We start from the raw sequence: 18,902 nt of genomic DNA, 5'->3' as shown, positions 1-18,902 counted from the left end.
CCCCTTGCAGAAGGGACTTGGGAAGGGACAGTGTTTAACAGGAAGAAACCTCAGGCAGAACCAGACTCAGGGAAGATGAGACGGGATTAAAAAAACACATTAATCTCTGGGGAGAGTCAGAGAATGAACTAATGAAACTATTAAATGTATTTTAAATACATGTATCCGAGTGATTATTATTTTCCCGCAGTTTTTGAATATGTTTTTTAAATTCTGTATTATTTGTTTATCTATTTTCGCACATTTCCCACACTAGTTCCTTTACGCTTTTATTTTGAAAGCCACACGCCCTCGATCGGCCTGCCCTCTGTGTTTACTTCACGCAGCTGAAAGCTCGGGGAGGGAGAGAGATCCTGAGTTGACAGTGTGACACATTAACACGGGGACTCGCTGGAATGATCCGTGGCCGGTGTGCTGTCCTCGGTACCGGGATTTTCACTGAACTGCGGTCTCGTTAAAACCTTGCGGCTCACCGTCCGGAGCCCCGCGCGCTCCCGCAGGTGTAAATGTGCCAGAATGGACGCTGCTTCAGATTCCTCTGTGGTGAGTAGGACTGCTGTAGTTGCGTGCATGCATGCTGGTGGTGTTTTGAGGAGGGGGGTCTTGTGTAGTAAAGGTGTGTTAAGTCAGCTGGGCCTCCTTTGGGTTTGAGCTGGGGGGCACTTTCCCCTCACTGCGCATCTTTCGGGTATCATTTTAGCATGCTGCCCGTGTCCGCTCGCCTCTCGTATGTGCGCCGTTTGCGCAGGCTGCTCTTCTCCGCACTGTCATGTTGTTGTGGATGCAGCCAGCAGGCATGTTGACAGTTGGCTGGTCCCATATGGGCAGTAGCACCTATGCGGGTGTAGGAAAAAAATAAAAATGTGAGAGATAAAAGGCAGGGTGGTCATCTAACAGCTTTAACACAGAAAACCGCTGAGATTGATGAATCCGGTGTGAGGGGCGCATGAAGTGTTTCCCGTGGTATAGGGAAGCTAGTTTACAGGGATGGAACTTTATTATACACCTTCAATAACATACAGAGGAGACATGGAAGTGCGGGTTACAGAGCTGAAGGAGGCTCATGGTGTTGTAGTGTACTTCTTATATGCATGAGGGATTGCTGGCACTCTAATGTTCCTGTTATTTCTGTATTAGTTTGTTATAAAACCACTGTCATTTACTGGCACAGCAGGAACATAAAAGCGAAAATTAATGCAGATAAAGTAGAGCATCAGGGTCAGGGATTTATCTGAGCCGCGTTGGAGGTTAAATTGCGTGTCTTTGACCCTGAAGCAGGAACTCTTTACTATCAAAGAGTTTGCATGTGAACAATGGTGCTTATATTTAGCCTATTGGTCTATACTTTAATCAAATGTACCAGGAAACTGATTTTACTATTAACCATAGATTTGATGACCCCACACCCTCTTCCAGTTTATCTCAAGTCTCACAGGCTGGGAGTCTGGAGCAGCAATTATAACAGGTCCTTGGCCTCATAATCTGCGTATGTGTACTTTTGTGCACGCAAGTACACACGCGCACGCAAACCTTGTAAATCAATACTCCACCATCACCTTGGACCGGTTACACAACCAATGTCTTTGCATGCATGACTGGTATACAGTTGTACAGTATGTTCACATGTCGCAGAGACTAGAGGGATGGCTGGCTTTGTTGTTAAAAAATAAACAAAATTAAAAAAAGAGAGCAAACTTCACCAAAAGTGCATTTTTGTACCTTGTTGTTGTTTCCATCACCAGGCGTTAGACTGGTCTCAGTCTGCTGAGATAAACATGAGGTCTAGATTTAGATGGGCTAATGTCAACGCCCAGGTTTGCTTATCAGCACACAGCAACGCACATTGACCTCACCTAACTTGCCCTATCATCAGACGAGTGCATCAGTGTGTGCGCTCTTGAGAGGACTGTGTGTGTGTCTGTGTGTCTCCTTTCTTTTCTTCAGTGTCTTGAAGCATTAACACCTACATGTTGTCGTTCTCAAAGAGGCAAAGAGTTCAGCTCTGTTGATATTACTTTGCGTCTGTGTGTGTGAGTGAAAGAAAAATCAGAAAGATGAAGATGTCAGCCTCCTATTATAAGAAACATGACTCACTCTTTTCTCACAGGTACATTTCTCCCAAAAAGCCCAAAGAGCGTTTTAGGCTTTCATAGTCTGATTTAAGCAACCGCAGACTGCTACTAGGTTAGAGCGGCTTTTATTTAGCTTTTCTTACTGTATTTAGTTGATAGGTGTGTCCCCTGACAACACCTGTTTGGAAATGTGTTGTCTTTTAAATTCAGGTGAGTTGGACACACCTAGGCGAGGATCAGTACACAGGAATGTTCTTGGCCTGCAAATTGTGTGTTTTGTGTCGTCGCCATGCTCCTGGTATGCAGGTTCTTGGAAGCGGAATGGCATGCCTCCCCTGCAGGCATTGTTTCGTAACCCAGGGCCGTGAAGCAACACACTGCATGACGAGAGAAGCTTGTGGCAATCGGAGCAGGGGCGTCTGACATAAGCGTATCAGAATTTGAGATGAACTAGTTTAGTTTGTCATCTTGGGCAGGCAAAAGGTGACAGATAGAAAATCAAAATGTAGCCTGTACAGTATCATTCCTGAGCTAATGTGAATCAGGAGAAATAATTGAGTGGCTTGCTAGAGTGATGGAAAATGATGTGGCAGATGCTTTAATCTTTAATGAAGTTTGTAAAATTGTAAAAAAAAAAAATTTGGTGGTTAGTATAACAGATGGACACCGCTACCGTGAGGTAACCCATTAAAATTTAAAGTCTCTTCTTTGCTTGTTCTGTAATATAAAACTCAATTAACATATTGTTTGAAAAATAATGAAAGTCTCAAAATAAGCATTTTTGCTATAACCATGTTGGGTTTTTTAATTTAGGGATTGGAAGATCTGACTGGGAAACCCAGCCCAGAACATATGTGCAATCCTCCGTTGTGATCATGATTTCCAAAATGAACTTACTGTAGTCCAGTCTCTCATTGGAGTTGCTCGATAAAAACCAAAATGAGATCATTTAATGATCATTTGGATTTGAATGAGACTCTAAACTAATCAGGAAAAGTGTTTCCACAAGTCAGGGCTCAGGGAGTTTTCCCCCATTGACTGCTGTAGGACCAGAAGTCTTTTTGCAACCACTGGGTTTCCCCCCTGGTGGTTATTAAATGCCACTTTAAGGCACTTCCTTGTTGGCTTTTTAGGCACAATTTCTTACAATATGTAAAAGGAAAAACAAAACAAAGAAATAACCTAATTATAAAAAATAATACAAGTTTTTTGAGCCCTTAAAATAACAGTGCATATGTCCTAGCCTTTTATCCTGCACAGCACTGAGACAGTAAATGCAACTCAGAGTAGGTGTAGTGTTTGTCTGTTGGCCAAAAACTACATGTATGAATGTAACATACAAATGTGAGTCAAAACATGATCAAAAGTCAATCTCCAAATATCCTCTCTGAATATAAACTTGTCACTATATTTCCTAATGTACTGTGTTGGATTCTCCATATTTTATTGCTATTTTCTGTTTTCATTTTTAAAAATTTCATAGCAAATAAAGACACTTTAAAAAAAATTGATATTATAAATGTAGTTGATTTTGCTGTTTAGTTATACCTTAAAATATGTCAGTCTGTTAGTTTTTTTTCTGACTCTGGCAGACAGCAATCCCATAGTCTATAATAGAATATAGAGTTTTGGATAGGATGGGCTGTTGAACACTCATGGTCTCTGCTTGCTGTTCCCTGATGTTACTCTTAGTTCAGAGTTATAATTTATCCAACACTAGTTTATGAACAAATACCTACAAAGCTAATGATATTGGTTTTAGTTATGCTTTGTTTTGTTTTTTTTGCACAATGAGATGCTGAGCATGACAAACCACGACTCTTCAAGTTTTCTCCAAGCACTGTTAAAGATAACCTTACATAACAACTGGACTTTAGACTCTTGGCTCACTCTCTGCAATTCGAGCTATTATTATTATGATACTGTGCCTTGGTCCAGCTAATGCCAAAGTAATGAGCAGTAATGGTGAGCAAATATTAGTTCATCAGACAGGTTCATGATCCATTGTTTAGCAGAGTAAGTGACTATTATCATGAGTGGCTGTGTTTTGGTTTCTTGTATCTCTTACTGTTTTCCCCGTTCTCACCCTCAGATCATAGCGAAGTGGGACTGAACTGAGTGGAGCACTCAAAACCCGAAATATTTGCCACAACCAGTTGAGTATCTTGCTATCAAATCTACCACAAGGAGATCAACAGTTAGCCCAGAATTAGCTCAAACACCACCACCACCAACCTCACGTACGTTCAGCCTAATCAGGAGAAGATGAAGGACTGACAGCCGAAGACCGGCAGGTGACAGAAGGCAGCTCCGACCTCCCCATCCGCCAACCGCCATGGCGGGGCTGAAGCGCCATCATGATGGGAAGATTGCAGGGCTGTACGACCTGGACAAGACGTTGGGTCGTGGACACTTTGCTGTGGTCAAACTGGCCCGCCATGTATTCACTGGAGAAAAGGTATGCTCATCCAAGTCCGTATATGCAAGTTCAATCATTTGTTGGCAGTTACTAGATTTCTTCACTTTGAAAAAAAAGTTAAAAAATACTTTTAAAGACGTCACCCTTGTTCTTAGAAACAGGCATACCAAAGAAGGGTGACTGGGAGCACTGATGAGACTAAATATTTCTGATAGTGTGATTCTGTTCTTGGTGGACATCAGAACATCTGTACTAGCTCTACTAAGCACCTCTAAGTGAAGATAATACAGTCTCACTGTTTCTGTGCAAGTGCTTCAACAGCTGCTGACGTTACCAGCGCTGCTATTGTTCTGATCAGTTCTAACTTCTGTCTTTCAGGTTGCGGTGAAGGTGATCGATAAGACGAAGCTGGACCCGGTTGCACGGGGTCACCTTTTTCAGGAGGTGCGATGCATGAAGATGGTGCAACACCCCAACGTGGTACGCCTCTACGAGGTCATCGATACAGCCACAAAGCTCTACCTCATCTTGGAGCTGGGCGACGGAGGAGACATGTATGACTGCATCATGAAACATGAAGGAGGCCTCAGCGAGGAGGTTAGTGGGGCTAATGAACATGCAGAGGTGTCCTTCATGCAGTCTACCAAACCTTGAGTTACTTCTTTGTTTCTGTACTTGATCTTGGGTACTTGAAGAAAGAACCTTAACACATTAATTTAGTTTATCTGGAGATGGGAAGGGAAGCATTTTTTAAAAGAACAGAATTTGGTTGCATTGGTTTGGTTTATTTCTAGCTAGTATAAAAATGTGAGGAAATATAGTGAAGAACAGTTCAATGGTAGCCAGAAGCATTATATATGCAGATACTTGGAAGTTAATAAATTCTAGACATAAGTAAGCAACAGTGATGCTGAAAGCAATAACACTGTAACTAAAGGAGGGCAAAAGGGGTCTTTATTCCATATTTAGCGGCGAGTTGAACAAAATTCCTTTGCAGATGCAAATTTTGTTTATCACAACATTGCATACAGGCAACATATGTTCAATGTGACATGTGAAAGAAAGATGATAATCACATTTGTAATAAATCTTTTATAAAAACATATAGTTGTTAATAATCACTGTATGTTTCATATTTTCTTACGTGTTTAAGAAGAGATGGGGTCGTGCCTAAAGGAAATAAAAATTCTTCATACAAGCACCTCTAAAACTCACTAACTGCATAATAGTTATGTTGTCTGTTTTATCAGAAAACAAAAGTGGAAAAACAAAGTATTTGCCATGTTTCTGCGATCGTTGATTAGCTATTCCGGTCTTCTTGCTAAGCTAGCTAGCTACATGTACTTTCTGGCCACTTCAGAAAAACAGGAACAAGTTGCAAACACCACACTAACATTAGCATTCTGTTGGAGTTAAATATTCAAGTTCGAGTCAAATTTTCCCGCTCTAATTCTGCAGATCCTGACTCTTTATCTATTCCAAACTTTTCTCAAGCTAACTCTTGCTAACTTCTTTTTAGTTTGCTGTTTGTTTTCTGGGTTTTGGAGCATTTTTATTGTATTTTTTTACATTTGTCTCTCCTCTTTAAGGTGGCCAAGTGTTACTTTGCCCAAATCGTCCATGCCATCTCCTACTGCCACCGGCTACATGTGGTGCACAGGGACCTGAAGCCTGAAAACGTGGTGTTCTTCGAGAAGCAGGGTGTCGTCAAGCTCACTGACTTCGGGTTCAGCAACCGGTTTCAACCTGGGAAAAAACTAAACACCTCCTGCGGCTCACTGGCCTACTCAGCGCCTGAAATACTGCTGGGGGATGAATACGACGCTCCTGCTGTGGGTAAGTCTGAAGAAGTGACAGAGAGTAGCTGCTGGGGTACATCTGTGGTGATTTATTTTAGTTCCTACAGCTTTAGCTTTACTAAAACAGGACACCATCTGAGTTGTTAGTGCAGTGTTGTATCAAGCAGCAGCTCACATTCACATTCAATCACTGTCTCAGCTGTGATAGCTCTGACCAAGCTATATGGCCTGCAATGGTTTGTAAGGAACCTGTAGACCTGCTTGGCACACTGCCGGTATTATCAGGCAGCTGATAGAAGGAGAGGAGCTGTTCAAAGTTCAGAGCATGATAGCATACCTTGAAGCCTGGAAATGAGATGATCCACAGCCCTGCAGTCCTGCACCTGCAGTTTATTTCTGTCTGCAGTTTGCTTTCATTTGCCTCTCTGTGAATAACAAAATCTGATATCAGATCGGGCTGAAATTGGTTTCTCAGCACTCTCTTCTTCTGTAATTGGAGCGCGCACTCACCTCAGTGTCACCACCACCACCCCCCAACACCCCACCCCAACATCGTCTCTCCCATCAATGGTGCTTCCAGTTCTTGCTGCTGAGGTGCAGTTAAGATATTGAATTATATTGTAACGGAAAACAAATCAAACATAATTGTGCAGAGTGAGGGAAAAGAGGGCAAGAGAAAGAAAGGGAAGTAAGAGGGAAACTGACAGAGCGAGAAAAAGGCATCAGGAGTCCCTCTGTCTACAGATGCCTCTCTGTCAGGAGCAGGAGAAAAGCATTTTCTGTTTTTCTGACTGAGTGGATTTGCAGTGGCTATTTTCTTCTCTCTGCCTTCACTGCCTCTCACTCTCTTTTGTGCCAAGCGGCGTCCATATTTTGAAAGCAATAATAGTCTTATTTGACTGCGCGTGTGTGTTTTCGTATGGATGATGTGTGAGTTGCTGAATGTGTGGGGCCTGTCTGAGCACTTGTTAGTGGACATTTTGCGGCGTGTGTGCGTTTGTTCTCTGGACCGTGCATACTGCCTGTGCACTATTGCTCATTCAGCTGAGATGATGATGTTTTGATTGCAGGGATTATCCACCCAGCCGGGATGTAATATTGTGTGATTGTATCAGCAGTGCTGTCTGATGGGCGAACAGGCTAAATGGAGGCCAGCAGTCCTGACGTTCAGGTCTTTGAGGAAACCTGGGCTGGGATTACACTGCTGCCAGGCTACCTGCTGACAGTCTGTAGGGCAACTGAGCTTTTCCGGTGACTTGCCATGTGGCGGTCGCCCCAGTTTGTTGCAGAGATAAGAAGCTGTCCTCGCCTGGCTTTCTCACTTCGGGCCTGCTTGGCATTGGTTTTTGTTTTTTTTCAGGAAGTGCTGAAAATATTTTGAGATTAAACATGAGTCAGTCCTGCAGATTGTGCAGAAGGAGCCAATTTGCAGGAGGCAAACACTCCAAGCTTCAAGCAAACCACACAAAAACTATAATTATTTATAAATGGTGTCACATTGCTTCAAATTTAACTTCTTCATCTCTTAGCTCTCACAGTTTTTCATTAGAGGTTAGTATGCTGTTTATTGTTGCTTGTCACTTAATGAAATATCAGAACATAGTGAAAATGCCCATCAAACCTTACTGCTGTATAAATGTAACTAACAATCACTCTGTATTTAAAATACTTGTTTTTGTCACTCAGTGTAGCGATTTCAGCCTTAAGTTGAAAAATGAATGGGTCATGGCAGACTAGAAGTGAAATTAAAAGGAAAATTGAGACCCAGATATGTGCGCGAAACTGTATTCTTCTATGAAAAACTTAAAATGATTTTGTTGGACAAATGAGTCCTCTCTGTAAATATTCTTCGGTGTGTGGGCTCCCTCCTTTTTGTCTTCAGTAAATGGAAAGTTAAATATAGATTTCCTCTTCCTCTTCATGAAGCACAACCTACACCTAAAAAAGAAATAACTTACCTAATAGTGATTATTCTGGGTACATGCATACTTCAAAGCATATCTATGCTTAATGACCATACATAAATGGAAATGTTTATTGATTGATTGATTGATTGATTGATTTAGAAGAAGATGTTGTATAAAGATGAGTAGGACAGGATGCTTGAGTTGGCCCACTCAGTGTTCAGGGTTAACCCGGTGAAGACAGGACTGGTTATCCTGTTGGTTATCATTGTTAAAACGGTGTTCAGGGCAGCAGAAAGGATGTTTACACTGCCAGCTGTCACCAATAAAGAGTCGGCGTTGTTAGCGAGAGAGATGCTGATGTGCGCTGACGCGAACAGTGTTATCCAGAGATGTGTGAGCCATCTGGTTTATAAATAAAGTTATCGAGGAAGGAAGTTTGGCCGACCGCTGACGCAAGTAATGAGGGAGCAGGGTCGCGGTTGCTAGGATACGTTGGTTGGGGGTAAGGTGGCAGTGGGGGCTGCAGCAGCATTTGCTCCCTCCATCAGCAGTATGGAGCACTCTTTCACTGCCTCAAAGCAATAAATCCTCACCACCCACAGTAAACTGCCACATTTACTCCACCAGATTGAACTCTCCTGCGTATCCTGGCAAACTGGAGTGATATGAAGACGTATCACCAGGGGTCCCGAGCACTGTAAACCCACTTCCAATCTGTTTACCTCCTTTTTTTGGGTCTTCTCAAACTTCCGAGTTAGAAGAGCACAGGTTTTGTTCAGATAGTAATTGTAGCATGCTGTACCATGTGCTGTTCCTTTGAGAAAACCATGGACTGTATATAAAAGGTGGACATAGCTACAGCGACATCACCCATTGCTTTTGCACTCCCATTTTAATTTTTTTTTTAATTATTATCTTTTTACGGTTTGCTTTTTTGTCTTTTTTTTTTAGCTAGAAATTGGCATATTTGGGCGCGAGGATTGAGTGCTAGCAAGCTCGTTTAGGACCTAGCTACCTGCTATATAGTCACACAGGAACTCACAAAATGACTGCACTGCAAAAGCTGGTTTTATTACATTTATCATCACCACTCTTGTCTAAGTTCTCAGTCATGCAGGTCATGATAGTCTAAGGAACTTGGGAAGAAAACGACTGGACTTCTTTAAGTTTTGTCCAAGAAGCTTCTTCAGTTCTAAAACCAAATGGTGGAGAGTCCCAGGTATTAAAACCCTAGTGGGGGCTGTCCCTTAGGTGGTGGTTGTCCCGCTATTAGTCATGTGTGCCATCACATTAACCAAGGTGTGAAAAAAGCTGTGGGTCTTTACCACAGATCAGCTAGATCAGCTAATGCAAGATGTGAGTGGGGGTTGAGGCACCTGAGAAGGAATTTTAAGACTCCATTGTAGGTGGGAGACAGTTGGTGTTGTAAGCCATGTCCACTGATGAATGATGGTTGTTCACAGTGGTCATAAATAGCCTCCTTTACTCCTCTTTCAAACCATTTGTCTTCTCGGTCAAAAATGGAAACATTGCATAGCATCTTCGACCTCTGCTAGGATTTAAATACCTGAGACTCTCCACCTTTTGGTTTTAGAACCGAAGAGGTCTCTTGGCTGAGCAGTGAAATGTCTTCAAAACTTAAAGAAGCCTAGCTGCTTTCTTTCCAAGTTCCTTAGGTCACCACTCTTCTAAACACTGATGTAATGCCTAAACACTAATAGTGAAAATTAGCACCTAGCTAGCTAACAAACACAATGAACTAGCTAATGAACAAAGAGTATCTCATAGCTGACAAGGGCCCAAATTTATCTCAGGAAAGTCTAAAAAGTAATCTAAAAGGAGCGAACAGCTTGCAGCTTGTTCCACAGTTGCTAGTGACATAAAATAATTTATTTCAGTTTGAAAACCAGATGCTAACTAGCATCTCTTTAGCTTTCATAATGTGACTTATTTCAAAGTAAAATGGAACATGTTTGTGGGGTTTAATGTAGATGTGGGCAGATCGATCCAAATATCCACAGTATCAATACTGTCGATATTGTACTGATATCATATTGATATCCTATCCTCCAAGTTCAGTATTTGGTTTACCTAATAAATTTGTTTTTTCTGGAAATGAGAAGATGCCTTTTTGTGTTGACTGTCACATCTATTTTACTTACAACCTATTGATTGCACATTTAAACAACACATGTCGACCCGAAGTGCTTTAAAGACAGCACATTTACATTTCAGGTCCAAAAAAACACAGTTTCAAAATGCATGAAAAGCAGAAATGTGTATTTTGTTGTTTAAACGAATTATTGTAAAAAGTTAAAAACCTCAGTAAAATTGCAAATTGATGATGATTCATCTAATCATGACACAATGGTCTCACCTACATAAGCTGACTTTATAAGTTAAAAATATCAGTATCAGTTTTGGTGTTGGCAATACTGGCCCTGTATTTTGTGGGTATCGGATTAATGTCAAAATTTGAAGTGTCGCACACAACTAGTTTAATGGTCAAATGCATTTTATAGATGTGTGATTAAATCATTTTATGGTTAAGAAATGATACAGGTGCTAAATTAAACCTGGATTTTGTGTTTTTTACTTAAGTCAATCTTAAGAGCAGACAAAGCTTACTATGAAATTTGCTGAAAATGGGTCAAAACCGTGACTAAGACCGAGTCTGCTTGCTTTTATGTCACAGCCTCTGCTCGCAGTCTGTATATGACAGCAGAATGTGTGTCAGTGGACCATCCTGCTGACCCGAGCAGCAGTGGAAGCCCTGAGCAATAAAGTTGCTCTTTTGAATCAGACCAAGAGAAGCGTTCCATAAAATTAGCATTTGTATGAAGCTTTGAGGGATGAACACGTTAACCCACTTTCCCTGGACGGCGCGTTTGTGTGGAAGCGCGTGCACCAGTGTAAGTGTGAGCATGACGCTGGCGGCAGGCAGCAGCACTGAGCTTCATCCTCGGTTAGACAGATGTGTCCTAAGCTGGCACACATTCATGGAAATGGCTCTGATCGAATATGATTCATGCTTCATTTGAACTTGGGGAAGAGACAGCTCTTGTTTTTTGTTTTTTTTTTGGGGGGGGGGGGGGGGGGGGTTCTTCTTTATCTAGGTCGCTAAGCAGACAGAACATGCGGGCTTCACTTAGTTGATCAGTCATCTTTATTTTCTGGCCTTCTTACAAAAACAACAGCTTTTTTCTGACCGTAATGACTTGTTCATTATAAACTGACCACATTCTCTCTCTGTGTCTCTGCAGATATCTGGAGTCTGGGCGTGATCCTCTTCATGCTGGTCTGTGGTCAGCCCCCCTTTCAGGAGGCTAATGACAGCGAAACGCTCACTATGATCATGGACTGCAAATACACGGTGCCGTCACACATCTCCCATGCATGCAGAGAGTAAGTAACAAGCGCACGCACATAGCTGCAAAGATGGACAGAGTACTCTGCAGGTGCTGCATATTTCATGTTTGTAGATGTGTGAAGAAAAGAGAGCAAAGAGAGAGGTGCGGTCTCCCTTCGTTGTCCTGCTTTCACTCAGTGCTGCAGTCAGCTGCTCCACCAGAGATGCAGTGCTGCGTTAAGTGTATCTAATGCACCCTTTAAAATTGGACTTCTATTTTTAACATTGTGAGGGTTTAACGATGAGTCAAAGCAGAGCTGGGCGAAATAGTTGCAGAATACATTTTGAACGGCTGAAGCTTTGCAGACACATACTGTTAGTGAACATGGCTTCATTGGGTCAGGTTGACTTTCACAAAGCACCCCAAATATTGGCACGTAGCCCAGTTTTTGTGATGTTTATTTGAACCCTCATCCAAATCTATTGCCAACGTGGGCCTGATAAAACAGCACTTCTACCTATTTGTTTGGGGGATTTAGCCAGTGGATTTAGTATATCTTGCTAAGCCAGAGTGCAAAAAATAAATAGCTTGTATGCAGACCCAAACAGGGTTCTTTCAGTACTGCTACTGTTTGGAGGAGAAACACGTGCAGTCAGATATCATAAGCGCTAACTTCTAATCAGTCTAGATTAGGTGCATTGATAATTTGCAAGAGAAAACACATCGCTTCATAATCCTGGCTCGTTTGTTAGCTGTGCGGCTAGCAGCTGAATAGGCAACACCCTGTTCCACTCGTGTGTAGGTGTACAGCATGCACAGTTTGTTGGAAGCTCTGCATGCTGTACACCTACTTGTATTACAGGCCTGGAGGCTTGAACTCGTGCCAGGAGGTTAGCTGTTAGGTTAGCTGATAAAGATTAATAGCCTACTGTTGCTATGAGCTATTTTACACATATAAAAACAATAAGTACTTAGAAAAAGAATAAAGAACCAGACAAATGAGATACCTTAGTTCTGTCCCATCTGTAAGTCTGTTCGGTAACATGGCCAGGTTTGGACAAAACCCTGCAACTGTAATAAATTAAAATTTTCTATTACCATCCATTCTTATTTCATTCGTAACACCAGTTTCTGCCTTTTAAACATTCCTACATCAACGACCAGCTGTTTCTCTGGTGTGTCAGGAGTACTTACCTCCACTGTGATTCCCTCCAGTCTTATAGGCCACATGCTGCAGAGAGACCCCAAGAAGAGAGCGACCCTAGAGCAGATTGAGAGCCATCAGTGGCTTCAAGGTGTCGACCCCTCCCCAGCCACAAAGCTGTCTACTCCTCTGGTGTCCCATCGCAGCTTGTCGGAGGAGGAGCATGGCTCCATCATCCAACGCATGGTGCTCGGGGGCATCGCAGACAGAGACGCCATAACTGAGTATGTGTCCCTCTCTCGTACAATCACACATAAGTAAAAATCAATGCAAAGCTGTTCTATCTTGTGTAATCTCCGAAAATTCGTCATGGTTCACTCGTCCCACTGAAGTGTAATTGAGTGTCTTCAGCAGTTTAATTGGCATTAACAAGCAGCTGGCAGTCAATCCTGAGCTGTCAAATTAAATCTCCACTCCCGTCACTTCCCTTTTCCACTCACGGGTGGGGTGAGGCATTGATCTGTGTTCCATATATGTGTGTGCGCGTGCATACTTTTGTGCATTTTGGACCTCAATTTGATTTCTGTCTCCTCCATCACAGGGCTCTGGAGTCTAACCAGTACAATCACATCACAGCTACCTACTTCCTGCTGGCCGAGAGGATGCTGAGGGAGAGACAAGAGAAGGAGCAACACAGCCAGACACGATCACCCAGCCCCAGCAAGGCCCAATTCAGGTACACACACACACCCCAGCGCACATACACAAACATTTCCTGAGACAGACAGAATGCTGCCTCTGCAGTGCTGCGTACTGTCAGTTTACGCAAAACAAGTCTGACAGAGGATGGACAGACGGAGCCCTTTTTTTTTCAGCAGGGATTGAAGGACACACTGAGAATAGAAGAGAGGCTGCAGATCAGCAACACTGTGAGGGATGTGCTACCAGAAATATCCTGCAACAGAACAAAAGCAGCGTCTTTTTATTTTCTCTTCTGAGAGACTGAATCTAACATTGAAGATTTAACTATGAAGTTACACTAAACCTCTAAAATAAAGATAATTTTATATAATTCTATGAAAATATTAAGTAAATGAGATTAGAAGAAAAAAGTAATATAGATTAAAGAATAATCTCACTGCTTGTTTTGTGGATTCGACATATTTAGCTCTATTGTCTTGCATCACAATTTTAAGGCCAGTCAGAGTTGGAGAGGAGCATCATATTTCCCAAAGTGCCTTCAACCATCTCTCATAAATTCCTAGCAATATAGCACTGAACTTAAATTCAACCACTCCAACAGAATTAAATATTAACAGCATGGCCATTTACCACTCTTATTCTAATGTAGGATAAATGGAGAAAATAATGTGGCTGTTACCATTAGAGAAGTAAATAATTCAGCATTTTGAGAAATTTTCTTTGAGTCTCAGAACAAATCAGTGAAGCATAGCTAGCGGCTTGTTAGCTTAGCTTGGTGTAAACTGTTAAAATACGTAAAATAGTGAGTAACACGAGGTGGAAGAGAGTCATTAACAAACACCTGAAGATCAACATTTTATACATGGTATCACTTTTTTACATTTATATGGTTTTAATGCATGCACAGGTTTTAATTAATGCACAGAGCCTGGAGCCAGTTAGCAGATAGCTTTGGTTTGAGATTATAAATATAGAAAATTGCTAACTTTTGATAAATTGGTAGCTTACGGTATATTTGTGTACTTCATATATCTTATATATGCTATAAGGGGGTTTATTAGGAATCTTCAGTGTTTTATTTAGCTTTATATTTTTAGTTATGTTATACAGAACCAGGCTAGCTGCTATAAGTTTTTATGCTAACCTTTCTAGCTGATTACAGCTAGGTATTTACTCTATTTATTTATCAGTTTTTTTGTCTCTTGAAAAAAAAAAGTAAATGTCATTTTTTTGCCGCCATTGAAATAACTTAAGAATCGTATGTAATTTATTAATTCTCAACATTGTATTTGGCCCTTTGCAGGCAGTCTTGGCCCACCAGAGTGGATGTTCACCAGGATGTCAGCGATGGTTTAGGGGGTCCAGCTATCTCCCACCCTGGAGGGCCGCAGTCCCCTGCCCGTAGTGCTGAGAGCCTCCACAAAGGCCCCAGGCCTAAAACAGCTCTTCTAGATGTCAGCCAGCGGCAGGAAAATCACACTCTAGCATCCAGCCAACAGCAGCAGGCGCCACAACAAAACCAGGAGAGAGGGCTCAGACCTCTGGCAAAGCCCCACTCCAACCCCCTTAGGTTGGGCTCTCTTTCTTCAGTGGGTCCTGGAAAACCTCGGAGTCCCAGCCTTTTCAGCGTGGAAGAGGATGAGGAAGAAGATGGGGCAGAAGACAAATGTTTGCCCCCCTGTACACTGCCTTCTCAAGTGGTGCTTCGTTGCAAAGCTTCCTCCTCATCGTCGTCTTTGTCCGGTAATCGGCTGACATCTCGTATGAGTGCTCCAATTCTCAACCAGATCCACGAGGAGGATAAGGAGGACGAGGAGGAAGAGGAAGAGAGCAGGGAGTTGCAGGGACTTGGCCCGCCCAAACCCAGCCTCAGCCTCAATCTGAACTCTAGGATACCTTCACCTTCAACACTCATGTCCTCACCTAAAACTGTTGGTGCACTGGCACCAGTTGCCACGTTCACTCCTAGCTCAGAGACTAGCGATGATGATACAGAAAGTCACTATAAACCTGACACAGCAAGTCTAGATGAACATGGGGTTGAGAGAGGAGGGAGGAAAGAGGATGGAGAGAAAACGGGGGCAGGACAGGACAGTCCTTCCAACTGTGCCAGTCCTGGATCAGGGTCAGGCCAAGGTAAAGGCACAGCCAAGGCTGCCAGCGGTCTGGTGGAAAGCCTAAAGCTGATGAGCCTGTGCCTAAGCTCTCAGTTCCACAACTTAACGGGGGGAGGAGGGGGAGGTGGCGGAGGTGTTGCTGCTGGCAGTGCCGGCAGTGCTGGTGGAGATGCCCAGGACCGTCCCATGTGGAGAATGTGCATGGGCGGATCCACTGGTAGTTTAGATAAGGTCTCGCTCCTGGGTGGCCCCTCGCCCAGGTGCAACCTGTACCACCAGCCCCCGCTGGGAGACGCACTGGCAGATCCACTGCTGGAGGGACCCTGCTCAGGCCGATTGAGGCTGGGAGAGCTGGACCTGGCCCGGGAAAACCACAGAAACATGAAGAACCGTGTGCTGCAGATGCCTCTGAGCGACAAGACTCTGTCCGTCAACATTCACCGGAGCCCCAAGGAGGGTCTGCTCTGCACGCCAACCCCACACAGCTGCTGCCAGGTCATCTAGAGCACACCTCCCATGTTCCTCCGCTCATATTCCTGCGACCATTATTATTCTGCTTTCATTTCAGTGATGTCACCACATGAATGCGCATTGTTTTTGCATTTCTATTTCTTCCCTTTTGTTTTGACACGCATTGGTGAATAACTGGGAGGTCCAAATGCCAAAAATTGCACATTTAGAGACAATAAGTCTCCACGGAGGACACTGGGTGCAATGCCAAGTATGTGAAGCACTTTCAGCAGATTCAACAAAACACGGAAGGGGGGGAGGTCCTAACCGGCAGGTGTGTTTAAATGATGATACCGAAGGTGCTCACACTTTCACACTCTTAAATACCGTATGCGCACAACATTCACACCGTCAGCACTCTGGTAAGCCGAAGGGAAAGCTGTAGATTTTTTTTAAAGTATCATGTTACATATCATCTTTTTGTTGTGTTTTGATGCTGTTTTTTAATATAATTTTTAAATTATATTTTGGACATTTTATCTTTTTTTTATTTTAATGCTTTGACTGAAAGAGTTAAGTGTTTTCACTGAAACAAGGACCAATACAGGGTGAAAATGATGACGGTGGCACACAATATTTTGTAGTCTTATCACTGTTTTATTTTTCTATCTCGAACATGCTCTATAGAAAAGGAAATGCACACTCGCTCGTCAAGTCTCTGCAGGTGAACGGCAGAGTTTGTACATATGTGAATATACCTAGCAGTACTCTGTACCTGTAGTATTAACGGTAATGTTGTATTGCGGTAGAAACCTGAATACTAGATCCTAACACACCATTGTTCGTCATTCCTACTGGATATCCAAGGTTTTGGTTGAACCCAGAGCTCTAAAGCTGTTTAAAGAGATCAGAAATCTCCACCGCCACATAATCAAATTATTAAATGTGCAATGGCAGCTTTTTAAAGTGAAGTGGCCCTGTTTCTATGTCCAGTGGAAGGAAGAAAAATTTAAAACTGGGGCAAACCCAAACCATGTTCATCCCGTAGCTGTCCAGGATCACAGTAGCCACTGTTGTAGCGTATTCCAAGACAACAACAACAACAATCGAGGGGTTTAAATGGAAAACAACAACACCGCCCCTTAAAGTGTCAGCCTGTGTAACTGGATGTGTGACCCACCCCTAGCGGAATATATAACTTGACAGTGCATGTGTTTTTGCTGTAGCAACCTTACTCTTAACCCACTGAGGTCAAGCCACCTATTGTATCTACCTAAGTAACAGATTCAAATGGTCACTTTACTGTAACCTCACAGCAATACCAGCGACTGCAAAATGTACAACAATAATATATGTGCCATAAGATCTGTCTTGAGCATATTGTACTGTATGTATATGATAGAGATCTATTAAAATAAAATGATGTGAATGGAGTCTCATGTCTGTTTCTCGAATGTTGTAAATGTTTTCTCTTTTGCCATCAGTGTATCAGAGGTTTAAAGCACAGGTTCTATATATAATAGCCATGGTGATGTCACCCGTTGGTTAATGAGGTCTAAAAGATATTGTCTTTATTGCCTAATGGCAGTTACTATAAACCTGATTCAGCAAGTGTGGTTGAATGTAGTTTCTGAAGTAAAGTTTTTAAAATAAGTTGTCTATGCACAGCCAAACAAGCCATGATTTTCAGTCTTTTTCTAATTTTATTGTCATCGACTTTAACATTTAACATGCTAACTGAAGCCTGCAGACTCTGAGCATTGCACTGTGTGATCTTGGGCTGAATTTGCTGGGACATCCACTCGTGGGAAGACTGTGACATTGTGTTAACACACCTGAATGCTCCAGACATGCAAACTGCTAAAACCTCTTTTATGATTATGCTCACACTTGCCGATGATCTGTTAGTCAAGTAAATTTGATTAGCAGCACCTGGCTAGTAAGGACGGACTTAGTTTTTCAGCAGACTGCATAAAGTCCTGTGAAACATTGTTTCTTTTCATATAATATATGTGAGGATCCACTTGGGTCCATGTGGCAGACATTTTCTCCTCACAGTGAACACAGGGCTCTCTGCGGAGATTTCTTGTGCCCTCCAAATGACTGCAGACTCTTTCAGGCTGACTATCCGGCTTTAATTTTAAATATTAAAAGAATACTACTCATCCATTGTATATATAGCCTCCTGCATTTTCTCAAGCATAATCCCTATCAAATGTACTCCCAGTGGGCCAGTAAAAATAAACACTTGTGTGAAGCAGGACTTGAAACAAAAATTTGACAAAGTCTTGAGCAAAGTGTGTATACATGCAATAAATCATGCGAACAATAGGGAAATTTTCCACTTGGCCTCTGTACAAGCATCAGCCTCCAATGCTGAACAATGAAGCCAACAAGGTTGTGGCAAAACTGCAGTTCTTCTAATGACCACTTGAATCTCACTCCAAAAGGGAGACAACCTGTGTTAAAAATGACCAAATAAAGCTTGAAAGCTTGTGTTTACTGCCTGGTATAAAGGCTTGGCTACTGATGAGCCATAAAGTTACATGGATTAAATATGACATTTTATTTATTTGTTTTATTTCAGTCACTCACTTGGATCTCTCTGCCATGGGGCATTTTAAACGAAATTATCTGACAAATTACATGGCTAGCTTTGTGGTATAGGTGGTATAGCCCGTCCAGGAAGTCTGGGTTTCAGTCAGTCAAATTATTGCATATTTTTTATGAATATTTTGTTTTTTAGGAAAGCTCACTAGCCCTAGGTGATAACTTATCTCGGCCACCCTTTGTCCAAATATGGTCATTTCTGGGTCCCAGAAATAAACATGCCCCCAGCCAGAATGATAAGACTGATGCTTCAAAAATGCAGACTGAAAAAGCCAATGACTGATCTCCATCTTTTAGATACAGTTCATGCTTCTGTACAGCGTTGCTTCTTT

The 18,902-nt window shown here is 42.3% G+C and overlaps 1 protein-coding gene across 1 annotated transcript; it reads left to right on the top strand.

The window, feature by feature from the left end:
- The first annotated feature begins 359 nt into the window (after positions 1-359).
- LOC146610026 (SNF-related serine/threonine-protein kinase-like) lies at positions 360-16,393 on the top strand. Its single transcript, XM_085345931.1, has 8 exons — positions 360-543; positions 4,165-4,530; positions 4,870-5,088; positions 6,081-6,327; positions 11,461-11,602; positions 12,763-12,975; positions 13,293-13,427; positions 14,697-16,393. Exons 2-8 carry the CDS (start codon positions 4,408-4,410, stop codon positions 16,012-16,014), a joined length of 2,397 nt encoding a protein of 798 aa, XP_085202057.1. The 5' UTR covers positions 360-543; positions 4,165-4,407; the 3' UTR covers positions 16,015-16,393.
- Positions 16,394-18,902: the final 2,509 nt, after the last annotated feature.

The sequence above is a fragment of the Diplotaxodon limnothrissa genome, linkage group LG22, assembly GCF_057381915.1.
Source record: "Diplotaxodon limnothrissa isolate DT_005_m linkage group LG22, D_limnothrissa_male_GT1.1, whole genome shotgun sequence".
NCBI lineage: Eukaryota > Metazoa > Chordata > Actinopteri > Cichliformes > Cichlidae > Diplotaxodon > Diplotaxodon limnothrissa.
The sequence above is the reverse complement of the archived record's forward strand: the minus strand, read 5'-3'. Positions and strand labels throughout refer to the sequence as shown.

Excerpts from the sequence above, each read along its gene's own strand:
- LOC146610026 (XM_085345931.1), top strand. The coding sequence starts at position 4,408 with ATGGCGGGGCTGAAGCGCCATCATGATGGGAAGATTGCAGGGCTGTAC. Across the intron at positions 4,531-4,869 it reads ATGTATTCACTGGAGAAAAG|GTTGCGGTGAAGGTGATCGA; the intron begins GTATGCTCATCC and ends TCTGTCTTTCAG. Across the intron at positions 12,976-13,292 it reads GACAGAGACGCCATAACTGA|GGCTCTGGAGTCTAACCAGT; the intron begins GTATGTGTCCCT and ends CCTCCATCACAG.